Below are 15,726 nucleotides of genomic sequence, written 5' to 3'. Positions count from 1 at the left end.
AAAGAAATGCTGCTAAACTGACATTTAATTTGAGCAGAATATTATTGAAGAAGGAGAAAACAAACGTTACATAAACAAGAAAACTAACAATAATTTTCCCATCAGATGGCACTATAAGTTTCACAACGTAAATGGGTTTGGCTGCAAATAACAGATGAATGACAATATTATGGCTGTGGTGTAAGTTGCATATTAAACTGACCATAATGTGCAACATGCATAACCACACAAGTTTTGCATTCAACAATTGTGGCACTGTTATTTAATAGAATTAAAAAAAAGTCTTCTTCAGTTGCCAGTAACTTCTTATTAATTTCACCACCAGTTTAAAGGCCTAAATCTTCATCCTCGGGTGCCACCAAATAATTATGAAAACAAAAATGTGTGGTGGTTAGGCCATTCAATGATTTGAGATCACAACCACATCAAACAAATGCATGGGAGAATAGGACGAGCAACTGCAGCACTGTCAAGGTAGGTACTGTGGTTGCTGGTCCTATGTTCCCCATACATTAATGTGATGTGGATGTGAACCCCCCCCCCCCTACATTATTGACCAGCCTGACCACCACACATTAGTGTTTCCGTAATTATTTGGTGTCACCTGAACGTGAAACTTTAGACTTTGAAACTGGTTGTGCAATAAATAAGAAATTATAGGCAACTGAAGTGGTAATTTTTTTACTGTTTTTTTTTCTTATTTTTTTCCTCCTTCTCCTCTTCTTATCTCTCTCATTTTTACTTTTTTACATGTTCCTCAGTTGTAGATGTGCACCTGGTCAAATATTTTGTACTGTTAGTTAGGTAAGCCCAGCCACCATGGCAAGGACACACAATTCACATGGGGAAAACCAGTTTTCAATAGTTCTGGAGCCAAAAAATGCACAAATAGCAACAATGAAATTTGTTTTTAACTTTCTGATACTGGTGATAGACATTTTTAGTATGCTTTCCTCTGTTTTTTGCCACAAGTTGAAATCAAGGAACAGCGTATTTCACAATAGATCTAAGTATCTCAGGGGTCACATTCAGAATGCATAGTGCAGTGTACACCTTCAGTTCAGCTACATTTGTAATTGGAGCACTAAACACAGCATCTTTCATACAGCCCCACAGCCAGAAGTCACACAGATTATGATCAGGTGATCTGGACAGCCAGGCTGTAGAGAAATGATGGCTGATAACTCTAGCACTTGCAAAATGCCTCTGCACAGCTGCTTCACTGGCTGGCAGTGTAGGGAGAAGCACCATTTTGCAATAAAATTATCCTATCTGTGCTGTTGAAGGGCTGGAATGATGTTGGTGCACAAAATACTGTCATAGCATATATCAGTGACAGTATTGGTAATCACCAACCTGCACTGCAATGTTACCTTTGCAGAATGAAATGGTATCAGTTGATTGCTGAGTGGATTTTCCATTGGCCATTTTCTACAATTCTGTGTATTGTCATGTCATTGGAGATGGAAATGTGCATCATCTGTCCACAGAATGTTCCATGGTCATTCATTGTCCATTTCCATGTGAGCATGAAATTCATAATTTTGCATGGATAGCTATACAGGATGTTTAGTAGAATTTTATGAACCATCCTCACAGGCATGTCCAAGTTTCAGGCAATTCCCTGTGTATTTTGTGTGTGCACAACCACTTGACACCTGCATTGCTGTGGCCACATCTTCTATTGATGCTGGATCAACTGTTTTCCTCCCTCTGCCACATTGCATTTACAGAACCTGTCTTCTCAAATTTTTTAATTTTTTCTCCAAAGGGAGACTTGAGACCAACACCTTTTTTTTACACCAATGATTGTGTGGAACTTCTGCAGAGCTACTTGTGCCCAGTCACTGCTCTTGTTAAAGGAGCTTTACCAGCAGCACAGTCGTGCCATGCGTCTCAGATGCAAATGAGGAACAGCTGTGTACTCTACATCTTTTATTTTGCATATTCTGCCACTTACAGCACCATCTAGTGGTAAAATTTTCATTAATTTTTTTCCCATACTGTTTCCCCCTTCTTTGATAATATTCTGCACAAATTTGTCATTCCGAGCAGTGTTTTTACAGCGTTTTGTAACTGGAACTTAGTTATAATCACCTCCTACTTTCTGACTAGATCAATTTACTTGCAGTTTTCACACACAAATTGGGCACATAGGCCACAGAAAAAAGCACCACACATTTTAGATCGTTCTTTGGTTTTCCTGAGCTAAAAATGTTTGTATGATTTTTTACAAGTCCCAGTGAAGTCGCAGCATTTTTTTCATCCAATTTTTTGGTGAAAAAGATCTTTCCCAAGCCACATTAGTTGCTTTCTGTGGTTTATTTCTATGTCTGCATCTAAACTCCACAAATAACTGTACAATTTGTAGTGGTGAGTACTTTGTGTACCACTATCACTCCCCTCTCTTTCCTCTTCCAGTTGTGAATGATTTGCAGGAAGAATGATTGGTTGTAAACCCCCATGTGTGTTGAAATCTCTCTAATTTTACCCTAATGATCTTTTTACTAGGTATACATTGGAGGAAGCAATATAATGGTTGACCATTCTAGAAATGTATGCTCTGAGAATTTTATCCATAAACTACACCATGATGTAGAACCCTCTCTTGGAGCATCCGCCACTGGAGTTGGCTAAGCATCTCCATGATGCTTTTGTGCATACTAAATGAACCTGTAACAAAACATGTTGCTCTTCTTTGTTTCCTCTGTCATTCACATTTGGTAAGGATCGCAGAGTTGTGAGCAGTATTCAAGTATTGGTTAACAATGGTTTCCTGAGCTAACTCCTTTCTGGATTGACTACACTTTATGAGGACTCTTCTAATGAATCTCAGCTTGGCATCTGCGTTAACTATACTTAGTTTTATATGGTTGTTCTACTTTAAATCACTCCATATTCACACTCCTACATATCTTACAGATGTGGCTGCTTCCAGGGACTGTTCTACAATTTCCTGCATTTTGCTACCATTTTCTAGTATTGTTACTTCTTTGTATACAACAGCATCATCCATGAAAAGCCTCATGGAATTTCCAATGCTATCCACTTGGTCATTTGTCTATACTTGTGAAAACCAAAGGCTCTGTAACGCTACCTTGCAGTGCACCCAGTGTTACTTTGTGTCTGAAGACGGGTCTGTATTGAGAATGACATACTGTGTTCTGTTTTGTAGAAACTGCTTAATCCAGCCACAAAACTTATCAGGTATTCCACATACTCATTTTTAGCTCATTAGGCAAGAGTGTGGAACTGTATTCAATATCTTCAGGAAGTCAATGAAAATCCCATCAACCTGGATACAGGTATCTAATGCTTTCTGGGTCTCGTGGATGAAATGCTGCCTGACACAGTCACATTGATTAAATATCTAGGCATAATGTTGCAAAACAATACAAAATGGAAAGAGCACTCAAGGATGGTAGTAGTGGATATGGATGACTCACTTTGATTTGCTTGGGGAATTTTAGGAAAGTGTCAGTCATGCATATTGGAGACCATGTATAGAACACTATTGTGACCCATTCTTGCGAAATGATCAAGTGTTTGGGATCCTTACAAGGTCAGATTAAAGGAAGACATCGAAGCAGTTCAGTGGTGTGCTGCTAGGTTTGTTATTGGTAGGCTTGATCAACATACAAGTGTTATGGAGATGCCTTGTGAATTCAAATGAGAATTCCTGGAGGGAAGACAGTGTTCTTACAATGAAACAGTATTGGGAAAATTTAAAGAACAGGCATTTGAATCTGACTGCAGAACGATTAGTATTAGTTTTAGTACAAGGTGTCCTCCACCACACATAGTAAGGTGGCTTGTAGAGTATGGACATAGATGTAGAGCAAGCTGGCTTTCATATGATTGTTATTATCAGAATCCATATCGATAGATTTCTAAAGAGCTTTTCAGTCTCCAGAAATGTCAGAATATGTGAGCATAAAACATGTTGCAAAATGTTACAACAGACTGATGTTAGAGATATAGATCTATAGTTTAGTGCATCTGTCCTATGACCCTACTTGGAAGTGACCTACGCTTCTTTCAGTCACCAGAAATGCTTTGCTCCTCCAGTAACCTTTGATACACTGTTGTTAAAAGAGGAACAGGTTTTCACATACTCTGTGTAAGATCATGTTGGTATTATCCCATGTAGTCCAGGGGCATTGCCTCTGTTGCACAGTTTTAGTTGCTTTTCTATGCCATGGTCACTTATTTCAATATTGGTGGTTTTCACATTTTTCAGACAATGTAAAGGATGAAGTACAGTGTGATTGTGCTCAGGTAAACAGTTTTGGAAAATTACTTTCAGTGTTTTGGCATTCTCTGTGTGTCATCCTCCATTTCAATGCCATTTTGGTCACAGAGTACCTGTACAGAGATCTTTAATCCATTTAGGATTTAGCATGACTGTCAAACCATGACAGTTCTTTCCCATCCATCACAACTTCCCTTGGGACATACCTATCTAAGACATATTGCACAAAATTACTGAACTTTGTCCATAGATACTCAATGTTTTTGGTCCTGCAGATGAATTTTTCATGTTGACTGCTCAGGTAATCTGAAATCTGTTTCTTGTTGCTCTTGTTAAGCAGAAATGTCTTCCTACTTTTCCTGTTTACAACCATATTTACTGATGCTGTTAAAGCCTTGCAGTTAGAGCTTCCCTGTTGTATACTGAGTCAAATAATTCAAACATTTTTGTGGCTAGGAGATCTAGTATATTATTTTCATGAGTCAGTTCTCTGATTAGCTGCTCAAGGTAATTTTCAGATAAGGGATTTAGAATGATTTAACATGGTTCCCTGTCCCTATTACCCACTTTAATCACTTGAATATCCCTGTCTATAGCTGGTAAGTTGATACCTTCACCAAATACAATAAGACAACCAGGAAATGTATGCAAAACATTCTCCAAGTTTCCCCTCACATGTTCCACCAGTACTGCTGCTGATACAGGAGGTCTATAAAAGCATTCAGTGATTATGTTTGATTCACATTTAAAACAAATTATTTACCATTCGGAATCTACTAAGTTTAACAGATAATATCATAATTTTTACAGCTGTAAGCATGCCTCCACCACCAGTGTTCAGCCTTATCTTTGTGATATATATTCCAGTTGAAATGTAGAATTTGTGGCTATAGGAACTTCCTTAAACACTCCTGCAGTTAACTAATACTACATTAGCATTTTTTCCTTCCAGTCTGCCATAATGAGTGCTGCTGACTAAGAGGGATAATATTCTTCCTTGTCTGAAATCAGAACATCTTTCATCAGGCCTGTGGAGGGATTCCTCTATCTTAAAAACAAATATGTGCACACCACATGTACTCTGCTACCCAGGAGCCACTTCCTGTTTGTAGTGCGTGCCTGACCAAGGAAAGGAGGGGAGGGGGGATCCTACAGTTCTCTATCCTATAGCAGACATTGAGAACTGGTTTAAGCCAGCCACTTTGCCCCAAACAACAGGATCGTGATTGATTCTGAGAACAGTGTTGCAGAATGGTAGCTCTGCTTCCACTATGTACACAAGGTTAGCTTTCCTCACCAAGAAACCAGCTGCCTTTAGGAACTGAGATTGTTGTTGTGACCTTCAGTCCAAATACTGGTTTGATGCAGACCTCCGTGCCACTCTATCTTGTGCAAACCTCTTCATCTCTGAATAACTACTGCTCCTTACATCCTTCTGAATCCGCTTATTGTATTCATCTCTTGGTCTCCCTCTATGATTTTTTACCTTGGTCTCGCTCTGTGATTTTTACCTCTCACACTCCTCCTGTTTGACTTCCACTCACTCTATACGAATATTGACTTACACACACACTATACAAATACGTTTTAGAAAAGGCTTCTAACACTTAAATATATGTTCAGTGTTAACAAATTTCTCTTCTTCAGAAATGCTTTTCTTTCCATTATCGGTCTACATTTTATATCCTCTTTACTTCGGACATCAACAGTTATTTTGCACCCAAAACAGCAATCATCTTTTGCTTCTTTAAGTGTCTCATTTCTTAATCTAATTCCCTCAGCATCACCTGATTTGATTCATCTGATTTCATGATCTGTGTTTTTCTTTTCTTGATGTTCATCTTATATCCTCCTTACAAGACACTGTCCAATCTGATCAACTGCTCTTCCAAGTCCTTTGCTGTCTCCGACAGAATTACGATGACATCGGCAGAACTTAAGGTTTTCATTTCTTCATCATGAATTTTAATTTCTACTCCAAATTTTTCTTTGGTTTCCTGTACTGCTTTTTCAATGTGCAGATTGAACGATATCAGCAGTACTTCTACCACTTCATGCTCTTTGAGTCTTATAACTGCCGTCTGGTTTCTGTATGAGTTGTAAATAGCCTTTTCCTCCCGGTATTGGTTTTCTCTAAGTCCACAAATGATTTAAATGTAGGTTTGCTTTTCCTTTCACCTTTCTACTGAAATAAGTCATAGGGTCAGTGTTGCCTTGCATGTTCCTATGTTTATCGGTAATCCAAACTGACCTTCCCCAATGTTGGCTTCCACCAGTTTTCTTTCTTCTGTCAAGAATTCGTGCTAGTATTTTGCAACCAGAACTTATTAAACTGATAGTTTGGTTTCTTATCAATTGGAATGACTGCATTCTTCTTTAAGTCTGAGAGTATTTAGCCTGTCTCATACGTCTTGCACACCAGATGGAAGATTTTTGTCATAGGCTATCAGTAGTTCTGAGAGAATGTCATCAACTCCCAGGGCCTTGTTTCAACTTTCAGGTATGTCAGAGCTCTGTCAAATTCTTCTCCCATCTCCCATCTCGCCTTCATCTACATCCCCTTCCATTTCTATAATATTGCTTTCATGTTCATCTCCCGTGTATAGACCCTCTATATAGCCCTTCCACCTTTCAGTTGTCCCTTCTTTGCTTAGGACTGGTTTTCCTTCTGAGATCTTTATGTTCATACAACTGCTTCCCTTTTCCCCATTTTCTTGTAGGTGGTATCTGTCTTTCCCCCAGTGAAATATGCTTTTAAATCCTTACATTAGTCCTCTAGCCATTCCTACTTAGCCATTTTGCACTTCCTGTTAGTCCCCTTTTTTGGACATTCAAATTCCCTTTTGCCTGCTTCATTTGCTGCATCTTTATATTTTCTCCTTTCATCAGTTAAATTCAGTATCTGCTGTGTTATCTAAGGATTTAAGGATTTATTCAAGGCCTTGCCTCTTTACCTATTTGATCCTCTCAAAGTTACCCATTCATCTTCTACTGTATTTCTTTCCCCTGCTCTAGTCAGTCGTTACCTAATGTTCTCTCCGAAACTCCCAATAATCTTTGGTTCTTTCAACTTATTGAGGTCCCATTTTCTTTATTTCCTAACATATTGTGTTTAATTAGCTTTAATCTGCAATTCATACCAAAAAGTTGTGGTCAGAGTCTACATCTGCCCTTGAAAATGTCTTACAATTTATCTGGTTCCAAAATTTCTGTCTCACCATTATACACAGATGTAAACAATTGCAGCACTAAAAAATAATTAAGTGATTAATGTTGCAAGAGCACAGGTTAATGTACATGCAAATTAACCCACTGCAAATATGAAATGATGGTACACAAATAACTGGTGTAACCATTAGAATGTTGAATGCAAAAATGCATACATTGTGTTGTCTGGGTGCCAGATGTCAGTTTGTGGGGTAGAGTTCCATGCCAGTTGCTTGGGCAATACAGGGATGATTAATGCTGTTTGTGGATGATGCCGGAGTTATCGTCCTACCATGACCCTTATGTACCCGATTGAAGATAGATCTGGTGATTGAGTTGGCAAAGGCAACATGTTGACACACTATACAACATGTTAGGTTGCAACAGCAGTATATGGGTGAGTGTTATCCTGATGAAAATGCCCCCTGAAATGTCGTTCTTGACTGGCAGCACAACAGGTCAAATTATCAGACTGACATACAATTTTGCAGTCAGGATGTGTGGGATAACTGTGAGAGTGCCCCTGTTGTCACACAGAAACACACTCCAGACCATGGTCCTGTGAGCCTAGCATTCAGAGAGGTTGGTTTGCAGCCCTAAACTGGCATTCTTCTAATCAGCACACAGCCTTCACTGGCACTGAGGCAGAATCCAGCTTTCATCAGGAAATGCAACAGACCTCTACCCTGCTCTTCAGTTAGATCCCACTTGATACCACTGAAGTCTCAGATGGCGGTGATTTGGGTCAGCGAAATGCACGAATGCACGCTACAGGGCATCTGGCTCAGAGCTGCCCTTGAAGTAGCTGATTTGTAACTGTTCATTGTGTCATGGTGGTGCCAAATGCTGCTCATATTGTAGCTGCAGGTGTAGTATGATGTGCCATATGCTAAACACGATGGTCTTTCCTCATAGTAGTGCGACATGGCCATCCAGAGCCCAGTCTTCTTGTGACCAGTTTATTCTCATGACAGTTACTGCCAGCAGTCGGAAACAGTGGCTACATTTATGCCAAGTCTTTCTGCATTATTGCAGAAGGAACATCCAGCTTCTCAAAGCCCTATAATGACCTCATTCAAACTCAGTTGGATGTTGATAATGGCGTCTTTGTCACCTGAAAGGCATTCTTGACTAACACTAACCTACCACATTCAGTCTCCAAGGTTACCATTACTGTGTGTATTTATTTAAAGCAAACCTGATTTGCATCCTCATAGTGGTGCTACTTACTACTCTCATGCGACTGGTGCGAAGTTCGAATCATCATCTTTCAGATGTACGAACATTCTTAAGAATTTTTGTTTATTTGCACAATCCTTCTTGGTGTTGTGATTTTTAATCTGTCAATCTAAAACCTTCTGGTCTCCTTTCAGGTATCTTCCATGCACACAGCCTTCTTTCATGATTATGAAACCAAGTGTTAGCTATGATTAAATTATGCTCTGAGCAAAATTCTACCAGTCAGCTTCCTCTTTCATTACTTTTGCTAGTCCATGTTCACCTACAATTTTTGCTTATCTTCCTTTTCCTACTATCAAATTCCAGCCCCTATCACAATTAAATTTTCATCTTCCTTAACTACGTAAATAATTTCTTTTATCTCATGATACATTTCTTCTATCTCTTGATCATCTGCAGAATTAGTTGGCATATAATCTTGTACTATTGTGGTGGGTGTTGGCTTTATGCCTGACTTGGCTACAACAATACATTCACTATGCTGTTCACAGGCATTCCCATTTTCTTATTCATTATTAAACCTACTCCGGCATTATCCCTATTTGATTTTGTATTTATGATCCTATATTCACCTGACTAGATGTCCTGTTCCTCCTGCCAGTGAACTTCAATAATTCCCACTATATCTAACTGAGGATGGCCTCTGACTCCAGGTGTCATTCATGCTGATATGAGCCAAGATTTGCAGCCCGGCACACTCAGTACACTCAGCGGCTGCTGGCAGAGCCTTCTCCACGTCAGATGTGATCCTTGGCAAGCAATCACTGGACTTCCTTCCTGACATGCCCACTATTATGCTAGGAGGTCCGTCACTTGCCTAATGTTAGACGACCAAATGATAAGTAGTCCCATCCTCCACACTTGTCCAGACCTTATAGGAAGATCAGCCACAGTCCCAGCAGACAAGGCATCATGGTGCTAACACAGATGTACTTTCAGCAGTGAGCAATACCTCAAACTTGTCTATGTGACATGTGACCAGTTCTCACTTTTGTCTTCTGTGCAGAGATAAGCAACCACACCACTGATTTCTGTTCGCCATCAGGCAAGTATTGACCAGCAAAAGTGCCCCAACACCACTCATCCAAGGGCAGCAGCCTGAAGCACGTTGACTGTGACCAATACAGTTTCCAGCTGTTTACAGATTGTGGCCAGTTCCCCTGGATCCATACACAAAAGACTCAGTGCATATCCACTTTTAACCAAAGTTTGTCTATACCACAAGTAATAATATTATGCCAAGCAGTCGCTGGACACAATCTTAAATGCTGCTGCTATACTGCTTCTTGATTTTACTGCACCCTAAATTCAGCTCAGATGTTGTTAATGCACTAGGATTTATGCATGTGAGGCTGAAATTAAACTAAATCCTGCATATAAACAGAAACTTCTGCTGTTCCTAGCATGTCTGCTGAGCTCGCAGCTTTGGCTATAATGTATTTTCTCATAATATTGTCACTTTTTACCCGAGATATGTTTATCGTGGTAAAAATTATTATTATTGGCCATCTTATGGGTCATTTTGATAGTAGGTAATTGCTGCAAAGTGGATCTAGACTTCCATCCTGATACTTAGTAGTGTTGTAGTCATTTATCGTGTGTGGCTTTCTGTTTTCTAGGCAACTTAGATTTATTCTAAAATACTTTAGTTCTTTAATGTTCTGTATTGGTGTTAGGGGATGATTGTACAGTTCTGTTCCAGTATATTTAAAACCTCTGCAGTATAGTTTTGTTGAGGGGAGTACCAACCTAAGTGAGTTTATTGACCTTGTATTATGATTTTATCAATCTGAATTTGTGACTAGTTTGCTGAAGTTGTTCTTTGTAAAATAGTAGTTCCAGTATATATTAACATAGAAAGTGTAATACGCAGTTTCTTTAACAGTGGTTTGCACTCTCCATTTGCCTGTTCGAACAGTATTGTTGTGACTGCTTTCTTTCGGAGTTCAAACAACTTTACTGCTTTTAACTGTTGACCGCAAAATATAATTTTATAATTAAGTATTGGTATTGGATAAAAGAGAGTATAGCTTGTTGATGTTATGGTGCTGATAGTCACTACATTTCTTATTGATCTAATCCGGAAACATACTTACTCAATTTGATACTGGTTTACATGTTTTCTTTGCCAGTTTGAACAATATGTGGTGCTTCCACATGAGTGTGTCAGTGATGGAAACCCCTAATAATTTGATGTCATTGATGAATGCAACATGGTATAATGTGGGAACCAGTGGAGTTTTTTCTTAGTAGTGTGGAAGGTCGGGGAGACTTTAGTCTTTTCATTAAGGAGCAGTTTATTTGATTTAAGCTATGAGTTTAGTTGGACTGTATTTTGATTCACCACAGTGTGAAATAGTTCTTTTTGCCAGATATGAGAATTATGGCAACATCAACAAAACAAAAGGTTCTGTTGGAGAATAAGCTTAAGGGAAGATTTACTGCAAACCAAAAACAATTAGGAACCTAAGACTGAGCTTTGTGGAACCCAATATTTTATAATTTGTGTGGATGAAGAGCAGAGCTGACTGTTCATGAAGGCCTTGTCTCATTTATGCATTCATTTGTTTTTGGTCTTTCAGATACATTTTAAATCTCTCATGGATTGTTTCTCTTATTCCATAGGAATAAATGTTTTGTAGCAGCATGGTGCCGTTGACCATGTCAAATGCCTTTGTGAAATGAATAAAAATGCCTGTGGCTCATAGATTTTTATCAGGAAGACTGAGAGTAACATCTAGGGATTCCTGTACTACAGCTTCCATAGTTTTCTTTTCTTTTCTTCCCTTTTTTGTATTGGTGTGACTTTCACAGCTTTGAGTTCATTTGGAAATGTGTCATTCAGGATTGAGGAATTTATTACTATTTACAATTAGAATGGTGGTTTATGAATAAGCTTGCACATGTGGGTGAGGAGGCACGGGATTGTATCTGGTCCTGTGGATGACTTTTTCGTTAATTTGGTTTTAATTATTTTTACTGTTTGTTACTGATGTCAGTGGTAAGAACAGCATGTTAGTGCAGATATCTATCCAATCCCAGACAGAGTCTCGAGACGAGTAACACCATGCAATCATTTCACTGAAGTCATCTGTGAGACTTTCAACAGTTTTATTGAAGTAGTAGTTGAATTCATCTGCCATTTCTTTTTTATTGAAAGCTAATCTCCAATTTACTTGGTGCCTGTTTGCTTCTGCCAGTATTTATATTTATAAGTTTACACATGCATTTACTTTTGTTTGATGATGATTTGAGCAGTTTCATTAAATCATTCACATAAGAAATTATAGATTTTTGTCATGGTACCAGAAACAAACAAATGTCAGATTTGTGAGATATTCACAGGTTTGGTGTCCTTAAGACCACCTTTCAATCCTGGAAGGTGCATAATGTTTTCAGCAGAAGCTTGGGTATGTGCCTTGCATGTTTCACACTTTTTCCTGATTGGTTTTTCCCCAAAGTGAAAGTAGTTCAGATCTAGATTTTTGCTTACATTGTCTTCAATCTGAAGATACGCAAAACTCAGATTCATGGTCATTTGGGATGAAGTAACTTGTTTCAGCATAAGGTTAATCGTTTGAATCAGAGTTGTATGGATCATTGAGAATCTTCCCAATTTCAGCATCTATAAGCAGCTGGTTAGACTATTTTCACAAAGTCATATTGCTGTAAAACATTATGTATTTCTCTGAGGTTATGTTATAAGACCAACAACCAATGGCAACTTTTATAAGAAAGCTTTTTGTGAATAGAAGGAAACTCTACTTTTTCTTTCCTGGTCACTTTTAAGTTTTCACTTACATACTGGCTGGGTCAAAACACTTACATGTATTGAAATTTTATCTTGGAGCATAAATAATGCACAACACTTCCTCCAGTATTCAGACAAAGATGAAATGAAGATCACTATGACTTTCAGTGTTCTCTTCATGTCAGTCACTTCTTTCCCCTTCACATGTTTTAGAGAAATTTGTCAGTTCCTTTTCAGTAGGAAGATAACCTGTTTTCTGCTACATCTGCTTTCTCACTCACTCAGAATATGTTTATCTACTACATATCCTATATACCACTTACTTTAACACCGAAATACTTGAAGTGTCTGTTCATTGCGGGTATGAACTGTAAGCATTCATTCCGTTGATCTTAACTCACATTGACAGCTGACATTGTACTTTATCTCTTCCCATTCTATTTTTCTATGGTCTCATTGCATCACTACTGCACTGTTATTTCAGTGTAGTTTAAATTAACACTTGGATTTCCACAACCCTTTTCTCTCTTGACCTAGTTCCTCTATCCCTTTCCTTTTTCCTATTATTTATGCTCCCTCTGTAGTTGACTTATCTCCATCAGTGCGTGTATTCCACAGTTTGACACAAGCTTGATAGTGGTGAATTTGGAAGTTGTATTTTGCAGGCATATTTTTCACTACCCCCTCTACTGTTTACTCCCTTTTATCATATCAGGTGAAGTGGCACTGTGGATAAGGTATTGGACTGGCATTTAGGTGGAGTGAGGATTCAAATTTCCTTCTAACAATTTATACTTCTTTTTTCTGTGGTTGCTCTAAGTTACTTAAGGCAAATGCCAGGATCATTCCTTTGAGAAAGGACACCAAAAGTTTCATTCTCCACATTGTTCCAAACTAAGTTTGTGCTCTCTTCTGATTTTGTGAACAACAGGATATTAAACCCTGATCTTCTCTCCTTTGCTATATGTTACTTACTGTAATGCAGCATGCAGCTGGCAGCATCCATTTAATCATGTGCAATTATTTTTCATTTGTTGTTTTTATTGTACCAATTTTCATATCGCTTTACATTTTAGAATGAAAAATGCCAAGTTACACTGTGGTTCTGAGTTCATGTTATATCTATTGTGTCTCCCTAACGGATTGGGTAAATCAGTTCAAAGATTGGATGAAGGCAATGGTATACTTCCTCCAATCAGACCATGCCTTGTAAAGTACTGTGGTCTTCAAACTAACCTTAAAGGCTTACATCAGCTTTAATATATATAAAAACACAAACACCGTTAAAACAGGCCTTTTGAAGGCCCAATGGTACTGACCAGCCACCATGTGTTTTGCAGGCATATTTTTTACTACTCCCTCTGCCGTCAACACAAACACTGTCCAAATGGGTCTTGAAGGCCCAAGGGTACTGACTGGCTGCTGTGTCATCCTTAGCTGTTAGGCATCACTGTATGCAAATATGGAGGGGCATGTGGTCAGCACACTGGTCTCCGACCGTTCTCAGCTTTTTTGTATAATACTTAATTTATCTGCAGTCAAACAATAATTAATTCTTAGTTATGTGCAGTATTTGGATGCAATCAAAAAACTTACTTTCGCTTTTACAGTAAATTAATTTTGTCCTTTGATTGGAGAACTATATGATAGTCCAAACCAATTCCAAATTTGATGACAAATATTGTGAGTGAGTTGAATGTGTGAGGGTAACTCTGTTGAATGCATGATGAATGAAAAATAACTTTTGCATAAAATATCATTATCAAATCTTTTTTTTTTTTAGCTTGAACAGTTAAAAATTTTGAGTTTGCACTATAATAGGTTGAACACCTCATTACCGTCATTTGCATTTTTCAGATAGCTTCCAGTCCTATTTTAGCTGTATTTCATAAATATAATGTTTCAGGAACTAAATTTATGGAATGTCTAAAATTTTTGCACAGCTAAACTTGTACTTCCAATGCATGGAACTCTTATCTTCTTTCACCGCAGGTCTACAAATTTTTGTGTTTTGTTACAGTGTACACACACACACACACACACACACTGAATTATGCTTTGAGATATATTGTATGTGTATGGACATTGTCTTTTTTATTCCTTTAAAAGATTTTAAATACATCTTCTGTCCTTTTTGTAATTATCATTCTAATTACCTTCTTCATATACTACTATACTTCTGTTGTGCTTCACCTGTCTGTTTGAAATATGTATTTTTCTATTTACTTTACTTCTACTGTTAAAGAGCACTTTTGCATGACTTTCTTTCTGCTGTACCCAGACTTTGTTTTGTGCACAAATTTATTTACTGTCTTCTCAGTTCTGGGACTACAGATGGCTGTATGACTAAGTCTTCTTGGCTTGGAGAAACTTGTCGGTAAGTGTAGAGAATAATTTGCAACTTGTTATGAAAATCTGATAATACAAATTACTTGATTTTTCTTATTACTATATCTAAAAACGTTACCATGACTGATGTACATAAATAATTTTGCTAATATCTTTGTTTAATTTGTGATTTACTTTTATTTGATAAAGGCCTGTTGTGATTAGGCACCGCATCATTGAGAATGGAATCAAATAATGAAGTTAATTTATTTATTTACTTGCAGCAAATCTAATACTCTCTTTCACCATTAACAACAAACAGGGATAATAGACCGCTGATGAAAGTGGTGCATAAGTGAATTTAAACACCAGACATGCATCCTAGCTTCAGAGATTTCTCTCTTCTCTAATTTTAAGGAGAGGGAGGGACAGTGATGGATGAGTATAGATGTGCATGATCATGAGCAATTACCACAGATGTTAGTGAGGGTAGTGATGCCATAATACCATGAATGAAATTGGATAGGGGTGAAGAAGAGTGGGGGGCCTAGAGAGAAAGGGAAGTTTCAAAGACAGTGAGTGAAGTGAGCAAGCTGAGATTGGAATTATGATTAGAGGAGCAGAAGTAAGTATGAAGCTGGCAGGGGAAGAAGAAAAGGAAGGAAAAAAGGGTACAAATAAGGAACTAGAAGAAGACAGGCACTGGTGGAGATTGAGGAGAACAGGGACCTGCTCAATTCATAGTTAGTAATACTGTGTTATATAGGGAACCATAGGCTGTAGACAAGTTTTTAAAGTTGTGCCCATTGTGCTGACCATCATGTTCACAATAGTGTGATCGAAATTGCCCTGGACCACTGGTTAGCAGAAGCATTTGGGCAATGTGCAAACCCATTTTTACATGCGCCATCCATCTGCTGTGACAGACAGGCTAGCACTGAGCAGATGA

At 38.2% G+C, this 15,726-nt stretch overlaps 1 protein-coding gene across 1 annotated transcript in view; it reads left to right on the top strand.

The window, feature by feature from the left end:
• Nucleotides 1-15,726, top strand: part of LOC126238016 (potassium channel subfamily T member 2) — a 1,051,128-nt gene that overhangs the window by 879,307 nt on the left and 156,095 nt on the right. The window contains exon 16 of the mRNA XM_049947763.1: nt 14,770-14,826. Within this exon, the coding sequence (XP_049803720.1) occupies nt 14,770-14,826 (57 nt within the window). The remainder of the gene's footprint in view (nt 1-14,769; nt 14,827-15,726) is intronic.

This window comes from Schistocerca nitens, chromosome 1, assembly GCF_023898315.1.
Source record: "Schistocerca nitens isolate TAMUIC-IGC-003100 chromosome 1, iqSchNite1.1, whole genome shotgun sequence".
In the NCBI taxonomy this organism is placed as follows: Eukaryota; Metazoa; Arthropoda; class Insecta; order Orthoptera; family Acrididae; genus Schistocerca; species Schistocerca nitens.
Note: the sequence above shows the minus strand (reverse complement) of the source record. Positions and strands in the feature narration are given on the sequence as shown.